The sequence below is a fragment of the Falco cherrug genome, chromosome 1 (assembly GCF_023634085.1).
Source record: "Falco cherrug isolate bFalChe1 chromosome 1, bFalChe1.pri, whole genome shotgun sequence".
NCBI classification, from domain to species: Eukaryota; Metazoa; Chordata; class Aves; order Falconiformes; family Falconidae; genus Falco; species Falco cherrug.
In genome coordinates this window covers 110,216,146-110,233,691 of record NC_073697.1, presented here as the reverse complement: position 1 = coordinate 110,233,691, position 17,546 = coordinate 110,216,146, and the positions used below count along the sequence as shown (strand labels likewise).

The 17,546-nt window shown below is 43.2% G+C and overlaps 1 protein-coding gene and 1 long non-coding RNA gene across 3 annotated transcripts in view; both read right to left on the bottom strand.

Annotated features, from left to right (window-relative positions):
* The window catches only part of CLTC (clathrin heavy chain), a 33,896-nt gene that overhangs the window by 16,007 nt on the left and 343 nt on the right, over positions 1-17,546 (bottom strand). For both annotated transcript variants that reach the window (XM_055719362.1, XM_055719368.1), the window contains exons 2-13: positions 8,565-8,772; positions 6,188-6,456; positions 5,686-5,847; positions 4,758-4,871; positions 4,221-4,394; positions 3,181-3,378; positions 2,315-2,515; positions 1,577-1,729; positions 1,151-1,273; positions 747-884; positions 458-622; positions 157-337 (exon numbers count right to left, since the gene is read on the bottom strand). In XM_055719362.1, the coding sequence (XP_055575337.1) occupies positions 157-337; positions 458-622; positions 747-884; positions 1,151-1,273; positions 1,577-1,729; positions 2,315-2,515; positions 3,181-3,378; positions 4,221-4,394; positions 4,758-4,871; positions 5,686-5,847; positions 6,188-6,456; positions 8,565-8,772 (2,086 nt within the window). The remainder of the gene's footprint in view (positions 1-156; positions 338-457; positions 623-746; positions 885-1,150; positions 1,274-1,576; positions 1,730-2,314; positions 2,516-3,180; positions 3,379-4,220; positions 4,395-4,757; positions 4,872-5,685; positions 5,848-6,187; positions 6,457-8,564; positions 8,773-17,546) is intronic.
* On the bottom strand, positions 10,666-17,534 carry LOC129736712 (uncharacterized). The gene is made up of 3 exons (XR_008733734.1): positions 16,752-17,534; positions 14,763-14,988; positions 10,666-12,371 (listed from the first exon to the last, which is right to left on the bottom strand). It is a non-coding gene; the product is annotated as an uncharacterized LOC129736712 (long non-coding RNA).

The following is a 17,546-nucleotide window of genomic DNA, read 5'->3' as shown; positions in this document are numbered from 1 at the left end:
CTCCATAGGACAACAGGTCAGGTTTCAAGACAGTTTTGAGATCTAGCTACTTAAGTTCAATATGGCTTTCTAAATTTCAGCAGATCCAGTCTTCATACACACATGTATAATGATGAGTACTAGCTCCTTTTGCTAGAGGCAAGAGCACAAACTTACCTTCAAAGCTCTTGAAAGACTCAAACAGCTCAATAAGTGACTGTGTTGACAACTGCTCATGGTATTTTGAAGCTACCTGGACACAGATCTGCAGGTTCTGACGAATATTAGCAGACAACATAGCACGCAGACACTCTAAAGAGTCTTCTACCGATAAGGAACCAAAATAATTCACTAGCCACTGCAAAGACAAATAAGCCATTTTAGACTCAAGTAGAACACTCTACACTCTGAAATCAAATGTTGAAATCAATTATTTATGGCCTGGCTTTTGCTGGATTCAGGATATTTAATCTCATACCTCAGGATTGAGAAGATGAGTGTGAACTACCGCACGCTTGATGTCATACAAGTCTGTGAAATGTTCAAGTGCTCTCTGTAGCAAGCCAGCTTTCTCACACAGCTGAGCTATGTGAGCCCGGTCATAGTGAGTAAACATTTGGTTCCCCAGGATAGCATCTGCAACCTAGAAAGAATAGTGAAATGTTTCATTTAGTACCTGAACGCTGTCACTAGCATTTGGTATGCACAATAACGCAGTGGCTGGTCTAGCCATAAACAAGCCTGATCCAGTAACACTGAAAGCATACCTGAGGTGCATGCATGAGGTTCATCTCAAGTAAACGTGTCTGCAGAGGACCTTCTGAGGGACGATTATTCTTCAGTGCATCCAGCAAGAAGGCTGTACATTGCTGAATTAAATTGTATTCCATAAAGACATCCACAATCTGCAAAAAACATTTGAGCTTTTGATTAGAAACTGGAAGCATTTTTAAACAAAGTAACATCAAGTGTAGCTTCCAAAGCTACACTGTTTATTCTCACCGCACTAAGCTGTCATTCAGCATTCTTAAAACTAAGCAAGAAACAGCACTGCCCTGGTACGGTAAATCCAAACTTGCAGTTCAAAATCTTTCTCTGACGGCAAGCATATGTCTCCTCTTACCAGTTTAAGGCCTTGAAGTTAACATTTCATAGCAATAAAGTTATTTACTTGTGTTATGTCTGCAAGAGGCTCTTCATCTTGAACAAGCATTTGTGCAAACTGCTGTCCTTGATCAGGGCTGATTCTCATTACATTCCTCAGCAAAAAAATCCAGTCTGGAGTATATCCAACCTGAAGAGATAATGAAAAGTAATAACTCAGCAAGAGCACACACCTCATTAAATAAAGAGCTCAGTAGAAGCTACTGTCAGTAGCTTACACAATCCAGTCAGGATTTCCTCATTTGGAAAAGGCTACCTAGGAAAGTACGAAAGGATAAATGCGTGAAGTCTAGCAGTAATTATTCATAACAAAACCTTAGGCCTAAGTAGGTACTACACAGGCTCTCAGACCTCACCACAATTACTCCTAGTTACTTTGGAAGGTATGCTAGTTATTCTTTAACACAGGACAGACACGGGCATCTCCTCTCACCTTCTTAGCATACAAAACAATCTTCTGGACTTGTCCTGTTTCAGCAAAACACTGGATGACTTTGTTTGGAACATTGGCTCTCAGATAGACACTAAGTGCTAGCGTAGGATCTACAGATTTCACAAGGTCTCCCAGCTCCTCCGAGCACTCCAGCTGTTAAAGAGATATACACACAGTCAGTCCACTCAGAGTGCCACACTGAAATGCACTACTACCTCCTTCCTCATTTGTCTTACTTTTGGACTCCTCTTAAAAAAAAAACACCACACACTCAAGGCCCAGCTTGACAGCATTATCCGACTCTTTCAGCAGTGATCTATTGGGCTCTGTTCCTTATGCTGGTCCACACGAGTTAAAGGCATTTATAGAGCTAAAAAACAATTAGGTGATGCATTGTATCAGCATCTTTCTTCAGCTAATTAGAGATATAACCACAGCTCAAAGTGGATGTAAGTCAGTACTCAAAGAAGCCTGAAGTGGTTTGGGAAGGAAAAGCAACAGCTCATAAGCTTTCCATACCAAGATCACTCTGCTGTAATTTTAAGTAGAACGAGTGAAGCTCTTCAGAGTATTTGATCAATTCTCTTGCAATAATATGGGTCAGTTACAGGTAGAGTGAACAGCCATTGCTCAATGGTTTGATCACACTACCCAACTGAGTTTTCCTGAGGAGGGGGGCTGTCAAGCAGTTATGTCCCTCCCCCTCCAGGGCTCTAAAGGTATCTACCCCAAATTTACCTTATCTTCTTTCAACCATTTTTCCAAGAGCTGTTTGCGTCCCTGCTGAAGCACAGGTCTGCAGAGTTCCAGTGACTCGTACTTATTCAGCTGCCCTTGGTCAAGCAGAATGCCGAAGTATTGGAGTAAAGGGGAAGTCTGTCCCGGCTGAGCTGGAACACTCTGGAACCGGCGTATGGTGTCTGGAGTACGCAGGATTCCCTGCCAGAAACAAGAGATGCGTTTTAGTTTTCTGTTCTGCTGTTGTGGCTTGGCAAGAGTTTCTCCAGGAAGCTGAAGTCAGAAATGCTTGCTACAGCGACATTATGTTTTGCCAACCCAGAGTAAGTCAGAAGCAGTACGGCTGAACACCAGCTCAGACACTGCCTTTGAGACATTTTGACAGAAGATGTGCAATAGTAGCCGAAGAGACTTGTTTCGGTAGCAATGCAGATTTAAGTTCAGCAGACTGTCCTACAGAATTAAGACACCCTTGTCCTTGCAAGCAAGTTCCTCAATCGGAATCTCTTAGTCCGCCCTTTTTATCCTGTTCCCAGGTGCAGCCTCAGCTAGAGGCTGTACTTTCATAGAGCCTTTTTTAATCATTGGAGACGTAAAGATACATGAGAAACATCAAACCTCATAGCCATTACTTCATCATTTATTCTGTTTCCCCTCTGCGGGCTTTACACAAGCTTTACAATCTTCCAGCATACACTCAGTACTCTCAGCACATAACTGAGAAGAACTTGTACACTAAGTACAACATCAGAACAGCAGCAACAACAAGGTTCTGGTCTTGCCACTTCGGAAATTCAGTGAGCTTTCCTGAAGCAAGAAGTTTAAACCAGTGGAGCTCAGTACTGCTCTGAATATCAGTCTATTACCTTTGGGGCATTAGCTGCCACTTTCGCTGCCTCCGAATAGTTCCCTTGTGCAAAAAGTGCATTGAATTTTCTGGCAAAGAGTTCCTCAGCACCTGCCAGGTTGTTGCGGACAGCCATTCGTAAAGCTAGGTCAGGATTCTGCAGCACATTTGTAATATACGGAATAATATTCTCTTCTTCCACACACACTGAGAGCACCTGAATAAATCAAGGAAAACTTCTAGTTAGTCCAAATATAAGACGTGACCCAAGGGCTAAGCTAACCTCTAAAAGGAAAGCTATGGCATTCATGGGAAGCTTTTTCATCCCCTGGTAACTGCAGAGTCTTCTTGCCATTTTACTTGAGAATCACACCTCTGGTTAGGAAGAACCTCTACCATCCAATTACTGCATCAAGGCAGACGACTAACAGCAGATTAAACTGAAGCATTTACAGAGGTCAGAAATCCAGGGATGTAAGCATTATCCTTCTCTAACATGTACTCAGTGTCTTCAGGATCCCAGAGGATAAACTAGGAACAAGTCTGCTCTGCATTACCCATGCTCAACAAGCAACAACATCTGAAATTAATTCAGTCTAAATGTTAGCAGACTGGTTTAAACTAGTTAAGTTAGGTGTGTATGGAGATACAGCAGCAAGTTTCCCTGGGCACTCAGAACACTGTCAGACATCAGATGTTCTGAAGAGTTAAAAGTTACTGTAGTTAAGATTTCCATTAGTAAGCGCTCTGCAAGAGGATACAATCTGCCCCCCAAGAGGTATATTCTAGTTCCATCCTCAACACCAGGACAGTGTTTAGATCCATTGACAGCCATTACAAAACCCCCAAAATTATGCAACCTGAACCAGAGTTGTAGAAGAAACTATAAGTAATACAAGCTGCCCTCCTGTTCAACTACCCAATACCACCATAACTCTCATTTTATTATTCTGTCTTGTTAATGTCTGGAAACTTTTAGACAGATGCAAATGCTACAATGTATCATTACAGGCCAGTGGGATTAGCTAAACAAGTGGTTTCCAGGCCAAGCTTCCTTACTTGTCCCTTTCTGTTTACTCCAATAATTCCAGCTGTTGCTTCATGCTGTGCAGTAACAAATATGGTCTCTCCACTTATTCTGTTCATGTAGATACAGGTACCAGTTTCCAGGTCATACAAATGAATATAGCCATATTTCGTTATGAGAAATACCACATCGTGCTTGTCGCTGATCTGCAGAACAGGAACAGATTTATCAGATTTGGTACTGGATAAAACAAGTGCATGCTTTTAAGAATCAGAAGACAGCTGTGCCATTTCTATTCTACTATTTCAGTAGAATGATGTTTTAAAAGCCTGAAAGTTAAATATATGTGGATATTTCTTCCATAAATAAGAGCACAACGTCTTTGAATGCTGCTTCAGTCTCCATGTTTACTTTAACACTACTGAAGCAGGAGCAGAAATCACAGCAGCTCAGTGCCAAGCCTCAGGTCAATATATTGACCACCTGGCTTCCAGTGTCCTGTTACAGTGTCACATCCACCAAGAGAAGCTACAGACTTGTTCTTGTGCTCTTGTTTGCAGCTCTCATACCTGCATGGCAACAGGAAAGTCATTTTGTGCTTCAGGAGGAAAGAAGACATCCACTGCTTTCTTTGGAAATGGCTGATTCCCAGTAGGTGGTGTGCCAACTTCAATGATATGCAACTGTGCAATAGATAAGATTAGTCTCTTAGTTCTTGTATTTAATTTATGTAACAATAGACTCAACAATGAAGATACAGCAATTCTTTTGCTGCTAAGTCTTAATTCCAAACTTAGACGAAGATAAGCCAAGTCAGTCTTCCTGAGTATTTTATACTGTGGCTAAGGGTCTGGCATACTGTATTCATGTATCATAGATGAGGGAAACAGTTAAGCATGATCTTCAGTTACCCCTAGCTACTTCAAAGTTTAAGAATTCAGTTAGGTCACTTTATAAGCACTCTTTTGACTTGGTTAACACTCTGCAGAGACAGTTCTGATGAGGTTTCTTTGAATCTAGCTTTGGTTTTACTTTGTTTTAGCTGTCATAAAGTAGCTCACATAATTCCAGCGCTAGTATTAGACTACTAGTTAGCCTTGTAACACTTAAGTGTTTCATTTTCATCCAGTAATTTGGAAGTAAATTAAGCCTGATACTGGGGATGAGCATTGAAGAAAGATTACAACAGCTTTCCCCTTAAGCTTAGCCTGTGAAGCTGAGAGTCACATGTTTCAGGCAGCTAATTAGGCTAGTCATGACATGCCACCTCACTTCATGACTTGAAACAGACTCCTACTACATCAGGTAGTCCCTGCTGTGAAGCTCTGTATGCCCCAATTTTCATATACATTAGTTATATAGCATCCAGACTGACACGTAGTCCTTTTTTTATTTTTTCCTAAAGGCAACTTTGTGCATTAAACCACTTGTTTTTCTGGAAGCAGATAACCAGAGTGAGTCATTAAAGATTACAGAATACTTAGAACCAAGTCTTACCTTACCCCCAGCTTGCCCTCTTACTGCAAAACAGAAGAGAGTGGATTCTTCAGCATTTCCTTCCATCTTGAACTGTGCAAAGCTAGCTGCATGTCCCTCAATTGGTTGTGATACTTTTCTATCTACAGAATATAGCTGCATTGCTCCCACAACACGATTTTGCTAGGTAAGACAGAACAAGAGTCAGAAGTAACAGGCACTCATTCCGTAATCTAATTTAAGTTAGTGTCAGTAAATATGTTGTCATATGAATCTGAAGCACCACACCATGCTTTCCCCTTACAAAGGCATCACATCAGACTTCTAACCTTGTACTATTGTTTGTACCATTACTGTAAGATTTTCAGTCACGCTTAAGTTTGTTACTTAAATATCAAGGCAACCATTTACATTCCCAACAATGTTTTAGGAAAAAACACACACACCAGTCCCGCTCCTATAGAAGGAGGAAACTACAGAAGCCCTGGGCTTCCCATAGCAGGCCTTCCTAGTAGTAAAGTACCTGTGCAGATATGCCAGTTAGCAGTAGCCATTTCTGCTTAGCATCAGTACGGTAGTTGATGATCTGGCAGCCAGCAAGACTAGAATGGCGATCAAACATTTTCACGGGCTGCGATTCCCCCTCCATACTCCAATGGTAGACTGCATTATCTGTTACAAGGGCGACAGTATTCAGAGAGATCCACTTCCAGAAGGTGACATCATCTGTCATTGTATGAGCCTTCATTTTGCTCTTCATTTCAATATTGAATATTTGAAGCGTCTTCCCAGCTAGAAAACACAACAGAGCCACGTTACAGTTTCCACTTGTTACTTCAAGCACTGGTTAAAAGTAGAAGAGCTGGACTGTGACATTAACCCTCACAACATCCTTCAAGAAAATCCTTTTATATACTGACAGTATCTTCAGCATCCAGCTATTACTTTTAACCAGGCTACACTCCTAGGGCTAATTTTACCAGTTTGCCACCACCCAGCAATCAAACAGATGTGAAAAACAACTTGGTAGGAGGCAAGCTTTAGCTACACAAACAAGTTGTTTGATACTTCATGTACATCAAAACTAGGTTACAATAATGCTGAGTGTCCTGAAAGTTGAGGAGAGCTATGCCAGTGTCATTAAAAACTATGCCCACATCTGTTTTAAGTACAAAAAAGCGCACAACATGGAACAGTCAAGTTGGCAGAGGGCTTTCGTAATTCAGACACAGTAACCAAAACCCTTAGGTTGCACTAATGGGATACACAGCTACTGGCTGCAAACCAGACTAACAGAAACCGGGCAAGGAAAGGAACCTAGTGACCAACACAAGCTCTAGAAGGCAAGAGGAAAAGTTCTGCAAATTACATAGAATGGTGCATACATACATCCTGAACAGCCACCTGCAGTCATTTCTACCAGATTTTACAATGCAGTGGCACGCAAGGAATTATTTCTTGCTGTTGAGAAGATAAGGAAGGTTCTGACCAACTTCTAGTTTTAGGAGACAGCTATTTCAACACATGCTAGTGTAGCCCAAGAGGAATATAAAAGATCTCATGAAACCAGGCACAGAACAGGTCAGAATAACTGTTACAGTTACTAACTGTAACTCAGCTTGATAAAATCAGTGCCAGATGGGCAAGTGCCTTCACTCATAGAGGATGAGTTTAGTTAGAAGCCCCCATTAGTTCAGCTATTGGCGCAAGATGCAGAGTCAGGAGTTTCTCCAGAGATGGAGCAGACCGTTTAACACTGTGTTACACAGGCTACTGTGTTTGTTTCCATATCTAGTGCAGCTGGAGCTTTAGAGTCAAAGGAGATGACATCCAGGTAAGATGCTATGTAAAGCATATTAAGAGGCAAAAATCTAGGCTTCATTCAAAAGGGTCAGTTCTGTTTATAAAAAGCTTGATACCAAGATCCCAATAGTTTAAGCACGCATCAAGTTCTTGAGTGGATTAGTTTTCTGAATTTTAAGGATTCCCTTGTTTGGGAGGGCATGAAAACCCTCTGAATTTTAGGATTTCAGTTGCTTAAACTCCACTGTTCAGCCATGTGCACCATAGATTTGAGCCATTTTATTCTGCTTCTTTTCATAAAACACAACAGGAACTAGTACAGTCAATTAAAGTAACTCACCGTCTGCACACACAAGAAAGCATTAAAGTTGTGACAAAACAGCAGCACAGTATTAAAGTCAAACTTAGATCTAACATTGAATACATATAAACCTTTCCATTCGCAAGACATGCATTTCTACAGCACCAGTATTTAAGTCTTTTTGGGGTGAGAGATCAACACTTCTGGAGACTCCAGAGGAATGCTTGTTCTCTCTATCACCAGAGATACCAAGTTAGCTGACCTTGTGCTTTATTCACCACACGAGTCTTTCCTGCATAGTTTTACTCTTCTTATCACTGACTGATACAAGAAACATGCACAAACTGGGGCACCGGCCTCTTCCAGCAAGGCCAGACTAAGGCCTTCAGGAATATTTCCCTTCCTCCCCAGTCTTAAGTGTTCCTCTCTGGAAAGAGAGGCTTAGTTGACAGCCCTTATACACTTTAGGAGATCAGGTCTCACTTCCCTCTAACATGACTCCAGAAGTATCTCAAAAGCCTGCACTTTCCTCCCAGCTCTCCCACTCAGAAGCTGTAAGCATTCTGACTGAAACCTCATTCTAATGACCAGCAAATGGCAGGTTGCCCCAGCTGAAGCTTACTGCCCAGATACCTTCAGAAGAACTGAAAATGCATTAAACTTAAGCTCCCATTAAGCTGTGGAAGACTGGTAAGGGATCCTCCCACATAAACTGCCTGAGAGACTTCAGTCATAAACTAGTCTTACAGAAAGCTCTCCATCCACTTCAAACATTTCTTTATCAGGGCTTCCATACCTTTTAATGCAATGACTTTACTGGCAGGGTTCATGATAGCACTGTCAGCTGAAATTGGTCTTCGAATAGGGTTGCTGGGGTCATTCATGTCAATGATCACCACTTGAGCCTGTTCTCCTACTTTCTCTCTTATGCAGATGAATTTGTCAGACTCCATCGTCAGAGTGCTGAAGCCAATGTTTGCTGGGTTGATGCCCAGATTTTGGAGCTGAAAGAGAAAAAAGGTTTAGCATTAAGTTACACCTCAGTAGTAGACACGAGCTTTTTTGAAAGGTACTAGGCTTCACACATCTTTGTGACAATACAACCGCACTACCCTAAAATGATATGGCACACAAATTCTTGCCACCTTCAATGGAGCCCAGCAAGCTTTCTGAAGAAGCCCAGTGTCACTCAAGTGCTGGGCACCTTGTCTTCAAGGTCCATTCACAACTTACAGTTTTGAGAACTCTACTTTTGAGCCCCTCAAATGGTTTAAGGCACGCTGAACTTGCTGGCTACTGGTAGCCGTGCCAGAGTTGCAGCTTCAGCACTCACTCTCACCAGCTTTGCTTTCAGAGCTCCAACTTATTTCATTGAGCTTGACAGCTATCACTATTTCAAGCTTAACATCACATGTGAGGCATCTGAGCTTTATCCTCATAGAGTTAAAAAAAGCTACCTGTCTAGCAATTAGCCTAGTCCTGTCTAGCAGCAAGTCTGTATTACCACCCAGGAGGCAGAGCTAACGCATACGAGATGGACATGATTGAAATCAGAAATGGCTCATCCACAGCCATACTTGACACAGAAGATTATTGATAAACCACCTCCTTTCCTGCTGAGGCACAGCCTGCTTCTGTAAGACTTTAAATGCATACCTTATAATTATAGCTCTAGTATGGCATGCAACAAAACAGCTCAGTCAATGCCACTTCATGGTGTTTGCAACAGGCTAATGTATTAGGGTGTTAGTAGTGAAACAAAGCTTATTCCATTTTTAACAGTGGAAATGCAGAATGGTTAGTTCACCTCACATACAAATACCCAGCTTGTGGGTCGATATACCTTAAAAACACAACATCAGTCTTCTACCATTATAGGAGTTACCACTTCTGGTATTTCTGATATCTTTCTTTCTGGGAGACTGTTTAAACTTCAAGCTCAAGGTCTCCCACAAAGGGCTAGACCTCCAAAGCCATTTTAGTATTATTGTACTAGTTTGAAGCAAAACACTAAGCTCTTATCAGCTGTGTTCTGTACAAGCTCCGAGATGACCACGCCTCTGCTGCTTTGTTCCTGCCTACTTGCAGCTTCTGATAAAGAGGGTGTTTTACTACACTTCCCCTTTTGCCCCAGCCTTCAGACAGCACATGCAAAGGAACAAGTAGCATCTAAGATATGGCACACCAACTTAACAGAAGCAGCTTCACAAAAGGCACTTCAGTGGATGATTTATACCATCCAGTGAATCAAGACAGCCAGATCTTGGGGCAGCTTAAGGTTGAGACTCAAAAGCAAGTCAGTTTTAGCTCCTCAGGTCTGCTTGAAGGGAGAACTGGAAGAAGATTCAGCCTTTGGGCATGGTTCTCTGGTCACTCTGCATTTAAGTCCTTTGTCCTAAAGTATGCTATTTCATAGCAGTTACCTTGCTCTTTCAAGAGAGGACTTCACGATTTGAAGCTCTTCTGTCAGGTTCGAATACTACCAAAAAAATGTTCGGGCTCTTCAAGGGCTCATTTCAGAACTAGTTTACAGAGAGCTAACACTGATTTTTTTGGTAAATTTAAGGTCAACACAGCTTTTCTTCTTCAAGAGATTTTAAGAGAGAAAAGGCTGTAAGCAGGACAGATTTAAATGTAATTCCTGATCCAGACAGCAAGCTGGTTACCTGACTGACTAGCTGAAGCCATTCTTCCAAGGCAGAAAACCAACACTTCCTGCAACTTAACACAGTGAATAGTTTTGTTCAAACACAGCTCCCTTCACATCCATCCCCCTGACAGTAAAGTCAGGAAATTTTCATGTGAAAGACAAGTGTTTTATCAGCTTTCACATGACAAAACTGTTTTGATGCTACAGCTATTAAAAAATAAAATATATTTTTTTTAAAAATCCAACTACTTCCTTGACAGGTCAGAACTCTTAACTCAAATTTAATTGAGTATTTGAGGTCCAGTATCACAGAACCTGACCACACATTCTTCAGCAACACTGATTCACTTACAATATTTCAGATTTAAGCTCAAACCTTCCTTTCACACCTTTATTTGGATAGTGTTCTCTAGGCCTGGGACTCCATACATCAGTTAGGCAGGTGTATATGCAACCCAGTCACACCCCTGCAGGCAGAGAAGGCTTGAAGATGGAAGAGTTTCATCTGGTAGAGCTGAGAGACTTACTCCAGATTACTCCAGGAAATGTGGCATTTCCTTTTGATAGGCCTGCAAGCTTGACAGGTGCAGAGTCATTTATCAAGCACTCAATTTCCTTGTTAATTTGGTAGAGAAGCACAGTTTCAGAGGGCCAAGTACTCCACCTGGCAGTTAACTCACAGCACTATACTCAAACAAACGTTGTTGACAGAACAAATCAAAAGCAGCAAGGTCTAGCAGATGGCAGACCTCTTAGGGAGGTCTAGGCATAACCACTGAATCAAAGTTGCTTAGGTATTGCAAGACAGATTTATCTCAAACACGACCAGACTGCCATCTGTTAGGTGTCACATCCGAGGTATCCAACCTTGGTTCGTAGCAGAATACGTGGCCCTTTCTAAACTTAAGACCATTTCCAAACGTCGAGTATTTCTTTGAAAAGATTTAGTGAACTGGCACTGGAGCTCTGAAGAAAGCCTGGGGAAGTTTTCTGATGGAGGCATGACCGTTACTGAGGTCTTTAAGTAAACAAGCTTTCTTCTAACATTTCATCTTCTAATCTCAACAGCCCCAAGCATACGAACTAAGCCTGCTTCGAGCCCGAGACAGGAAGCTGACTGTGACAATCTCTGCATTTGATTACACAAGAGCATCACCAGCCAGGAGTGGCACTTGCTTTGCTCAGCTGGCAAAGCTAACAGGAACTTTTCTTGCCTGCACTCAGACCTACTATACAGAACTTTTGAGAGTATAGATCAGTCCCTGGAGTATGGGTTATTTTCTTCCCCAAACAGGCTAAAGTTCAGGTGAGTAAGGCAGGAGTGTTTATAAAGCTAAGCAAAGTAAACAGAGACTAAGATTACTATTAGGAAACATGACAGGAGGTATTTCTCTGATGGCTTTTATTATGAAAACCTCAATACTATTCCACACACAAACCCCTGAGTTTGCAATACAACTGAGAGTACAGAGGTTTATGGCAGATTTTCTATCCCTTCTCCACTTACCACAGTGAAAAAAACCCCAGATGTTTAATATTGCACTCACTTAGGTTCACCAATTCACAAACAAGTTTAGAAGATTGAAAAAAAAAGAGGAAATGTTAGATACTCCTACATTATACTACAAAAAACACTTCCTTGGCTTTCAAGCAGATATGAAAGCAGAACTTGCTAGCTGTGCTTGGGCAACCAATTTACAGTTCAAATTATTTTATACCACCATTTGTTGGAAAGTTCAGTTACACTGGTCTCCCAGAAGCACGCTGAGAAGAAAGCGTTCTGTCAAGTAGCTGCTCCATTACAGCAGAACCATGAAACAGGTTGCCAGAGACAGCAGCAGCTCTTCTGTTCAGCAGAGATGTCACCATGAAGGAGCCTCATCTAACCCAAAATTGGATACTTCAGTCAACTGCAGGCTGTACTGAACCATCGAATTCTGTGATGGCATTTATCTGAACAGCATCGAGACATGAATCATTATAACACAGCAAGTGAAAAGTCTGACTAGCAAAATTATTTTTTCACTGGAAGATAATTCAAGTATGTTCTTGGTAACTTACCCAGCAACATTGTCACGTTACATGCACGTTTGACATCAAACTGAATGGTAAAATTGCTGACCAGAGTCTCTTTGTTGACCCCTTCCTGGAACATTCGCTTTCTTGTGACAGTTTGCTTAGCTGTCAAATAATTTCTCCTTGCCTACAAGGAAGGGCGCGGAACTGCTGAGTATGCATTTCACCTCAACTCTCACTCAACAGGATATAACCACTGTTCTTGTAGCCACAAGCAGCTGCTTAGTCTCTGCCCAGAGACTCCTTATCTACATGCAGCTAGAAATCATGTAGCTGGAAAATGCCAGCTAACAAAAAAACTCCCAGTCTTTTCAGAAGCACAGAGCTCTTTGACGTGCAGTTGAGTCACATTAGCTCTATTGCAAGGCCATGCTTTAGTAGGCTTTGATTGAACAAGGTGAACATCAGGCTACATTTCAACCACTTATTTAGTTCCATACATTAAAAAAGGCAAAGCAAACTTCAATCGCACAGAAAAGTTTTATCTGTGCCGATCTGTCAGAATTACTGACTGCAGCTCTGTAACACCAGAGTCCTGACACCAGTCAATGGCTCCAAAGTACTTCAAGCCTACCAGTGCAAGGTAAGAGCTAGTTTGTGACAGGCTAGGAAGTTACACTGTCATCAGATAAGAGACCTCTGTAACATTCAAGAGCTCTATTTCTATATCCTTCCTATTTTCTGCCTCACCCTCAACAGGCCGAGGTAGCCATCCGGTGTCAGCAGCCACAGGCATGCTGTGTGACTTCTTCAGTTACAAGCCACTGCTGAGACTTACCACTGAAACCCGAGTTCAGAACCAATGGCTGCCATTATTTCTCTTTGGTTAAGCACCACAGCCCCAGCACCAAGCACTGATGTGTACCACCACCAAGACAAGCAGGCCTGTTGACTTCAGTTATCTGCTGCGAGGGATGTGCCAAGAAGAATAGCTTATAAACTGCTTAACCAAGTGTTCCTATCCAATTAGTTCATACACACACGCGCGCACTCCTCAAGACACTTTGATTCCTCACAGCATCCTTTGTTACAGATTTTCCCTCTGTAAGAATGCTCCAAACTCACCAGCTTTAGGAATTCAGATTCACTAAAAAGGAGAGAGCAAGAATGCCACCAAAACAGCATTAGGCACAGCAGTCCTCCAATTCCTAACATTAAAAAAAACCCCAAAAAAATCCAAATCAAAAAACTGTATCAAACTCATGCTGTTACAGCAGAGATTTAGTGTTCTAGGATATATTCAACTGTCTCACTGCCAGCACAATACCTGGAAGCATTTTGTTGTTCATCATTGTTAGACTGAAGTAGTAGACGTGTAAGTTTTATTATATGATGCCTTGGCTGTGCAGTTTTATTCAGTTAGCTCTTTGGCATAGCTAGCTATGATTCTGAGAGCCATCCATCTAGCCACCACGCTAGAATATCATAGCCACTATTCAGGTTTGCTCCACTAATGACCAACAGATACAAAACCCCCTTTCCTAGTTTAAAAGGAGTAGTTCTGTGTCAGTAGCAAGTGCATAGCCTCAGCTGACAGTTTTCTGAACTGTCTAGACAAGTCTACACAGTAATTTAACTTTTTAAATATATCTAGGTTCAGAAGAGTATTTATTAATGCCAGTCACAGCAGCGTGCCTGGTCCAAGTTCAATTTTCATCTGTTTCAGGGTAGTGTGGCTACATTAATTGGCAATTGCAGTTCATCACCTGCTAACTAACCTTCTCACTCATCAACTTGTAATCCTAGAAAAGCTCCACACACCTAGCACAGCGATCAGTTGTGTTTTACTTTCACCCTCAAGTAAAAATTCCAGGGGCACCAGCCTATGGAATCCCTAAAACCTAGACACAAATAACCAGATTTGCATTCATTCAGCACACTGAACTCTGATCTCCCACTACATGCCCACTGGATCATTTCCTCGTGCCCACTTAAAAAAAAAAAAAAAAGGAGCACTATAAAGTTTTATAACATCAGTCTGGTAGTTTTGATAGCACAGGAATCAAGTTTCTCCTTGGAACTTCCCAAGGAAAATGTTTCTCTACAGTGTGTTGTTGATGTTCTTTTGTGGCAAGGCAGGCATCTACAATAGACAATACACAGATAACATCCTACATACTTGCAGCTACTGAGATTTCAGAGCTATGCAGTGGGACTCAAACAAAACCCAAAGTCTGTCTACACATTTTGGTTTTAGACTTCACTTAGTAACTATCCAGACAGCTTACTTAACCCTAGTAAGTTAACTAGTTGCCACACCTTACTTACCCAAACTAGATCTTTACGTCAAATTGCAGGTACAAAGCATGCTGTACTGTGTACCCAAGAGGTAACACATTCAGAAGTGCAACAGCGCAGGGCTTCCGGAGCCTGTAACTTTTCACTCCCATATGGCACAGCCACCACGCTGACAGCAACGGATCACGCCAGCGTGCCTCAAGGAGTACAACCAGGTTGGAGCTTTGTCAGAAAATGGTCATGTAACTGTCTATACCTGCAGTAGTGGATCCAGGGAGAACCAGTATCATACTACAGGTATTGCTGACTGTACAGGTATTGCTGACTGCCAGTCTTCTATATTAATTAAACACAAATTTCAATAATTATCTCACATGAACATTCTCATTCACATCCATCACCTGCCTTTTTATGAATAAGGCTCCAGCTGAGTACCTTGTCTTTTGTTAGGCATCAGCTACAAACTTACAAGTGTTGCACAACACCTGTACAACAAGTTTCCTAGACAAAGTAGGTCAGGCACAGTTCAAGAAATTGTATTGAGTCCACCAGGACCTCCTATGAAATGCTTAGAATATGCTAAAGTGCTTCTGGATAGCAAGAACGTAGCAATATCAATTTATCCGCTCTCAAAATTTACTCCAACAGCAAGTCAGAAGCTTAAGCATGAAAACAGTACCTCTGAGAATTAAGAGTTCCTTGAATTTTTTTCAATGAAACAGAATGAGGAAGTTCAGTAGGTACAGCAAACTGAAGCATTATGGCCAAGAGCCACGTATACGCAGGCTCAAAGGCTGGACACCCAGCCTCACAGAACACCAGCTCACATATGCAGTTGTAAACGATATTGGTTAAGCCAGTGCTTTACATTAAATAAGAAAGAGGGGGGGGGAATGCAAATAAACAGATAAATCAGTATTTCGTCAGAACAGTTGTGTTCTGCAATAGAGCTGGTCTGAAACCTATCAGGACTTCTGGAGTGAAGCAGATAGTTTCATTACGTAATAGTACTCATGTCATTAGAGAGCTGGTAGCGGGTCACATGCAAGGTTTGTATCTTAAATAATGTATCATAGATGCATTTCCACAATACTTTATTAAGAACTAAACTACCCAGAGGGATGAGTTTCACCAGAGTACACAAAACCTTCTCAACACCTGGTTCCAGGCTATGCCACTATCAGGAGAGAACACTTGCTCAGAGCTGAAGCTCTGGCCAGCTTGTGAGATTCTCCAGTCAGTGCTGCTTGCTGAAGAAAAGCCCAGGGCTAAACCCAAGCTATGAGTTCTGGCCTGGTTTTAAACTGATTTTGAAGTGAAATTGTCCAATGCTCAACAGTTAACTAGCTAAATAAAAGCCAATCATGGCAGCATTTTTTAAATCTAAAAATAATACTATGGACAGCAATTTGCACAGCAAAGTAAGGATTTTGCAACTGTTCTTCTAACAAGGTGTCAATAAATTAGTTTCTTTCCATTTAGGCTAGAAAAAAGCCACTACAAATCATGCAAATCCATCACTATGTTAGCGCCTACCACGGCCCCAGTTAGCTAAGCACAAACTACACACAGACACTGACATCGCCAGGAAAGAGGGCTACAGACAGGTTGCCAGAAGCCCCTGCCTAGGTATGCCAATGTCATTTTTACTATATAATTTCTGCTCAAAAACCCCCAAACGCTCCTCAGCAGCAGAGTCAAGCTTGATAGCATCACAACTACAGCAACTGTGGATGAGAAGCATGGCTTACAGTACTTCGCCCTATAGCCTGGTCAGGTAGGAAGCGCACGTTGCACAACTGTATCACGGCTTCCCACACCCCTCCCTGCATGCCAGCTGCCCCGATGGGCAGGAGAGCTGCACGCTGATTTGAGAAGGTAACCTCGCATTCCTGCAACGGAGGCATTTTATAGAGTTTGTTACTAGTGCCTTCGGGAGGCCACGTTAAAAAAAAACCTGAAGGCCGTTACTTGGAAATAATCTATCAGCACGTCGTTACGGTTTAATGAGACGCAAACCTGTAATTGTTAGAGACCAGCAGCCCTGGCACTGGGGTGCCCGCACTGCCACAGCCGTACTGCAGGGAAGCCCGCAGCAGCTTTCACCTTCCACTGCAATACGTGGTTTCTCTTCGCAGAAGATGACATTACGAGTCAGAACACCAGGAAAACGGTTTAGAACGTCCTTACAAGTCTTAGCCTCGTTAAAAAAAAATAAAATTAAGGGATACACGGGGTCAGCTCGGCCACCTCGTTCACGTGCCCCCCGGCAGACCTGCTACAGGAAGCTTTCCCCACTCTTTTTCCTGCAGCCGGCCCCTCTCCTCGGTGGCGAAGAGGAACCACCCGCACTCTCCCTCCCCGTGCCGCACCGCCCAGCCAGTGCTAGCGTGGGCACGGCGCCAGCCTCGCCTACACCGCGGGACGGCACCGCTCCGCCGCCGGGAGGGCGAGCCCAGCACCGGGCAAGGGCGGGATGCCCGGCCCCGAGGCCCCTCACCGCCCTCCCCCAGGCCTGGCAGGGCCCCGCGGCGCCCCAGCCCTTCCCCCGGCGCCCCGGGCCCGCAGGCAGGCGGCGGGCGCGCTGGAAGGTGCCCTTCGGGGCGGCACGGCGGCAGCGCCGGCAAGGCCTGCGGGGAGGCGGGCAGCCCGCCCCGGAGGGGCCTGGGCCACCCCACGAGCCGCGGGGAGGGAGCGCGAGCAGGCCCGGGGGCCCTCGCCCGGACACGGGCCCCAGGCAGCTCCTCCCGCCTGAGGGAGCGGCCCGCCCGCCCCAGCGCCCGCCCGCCCCGGCCCGGCCCCCACCGGCCCCTC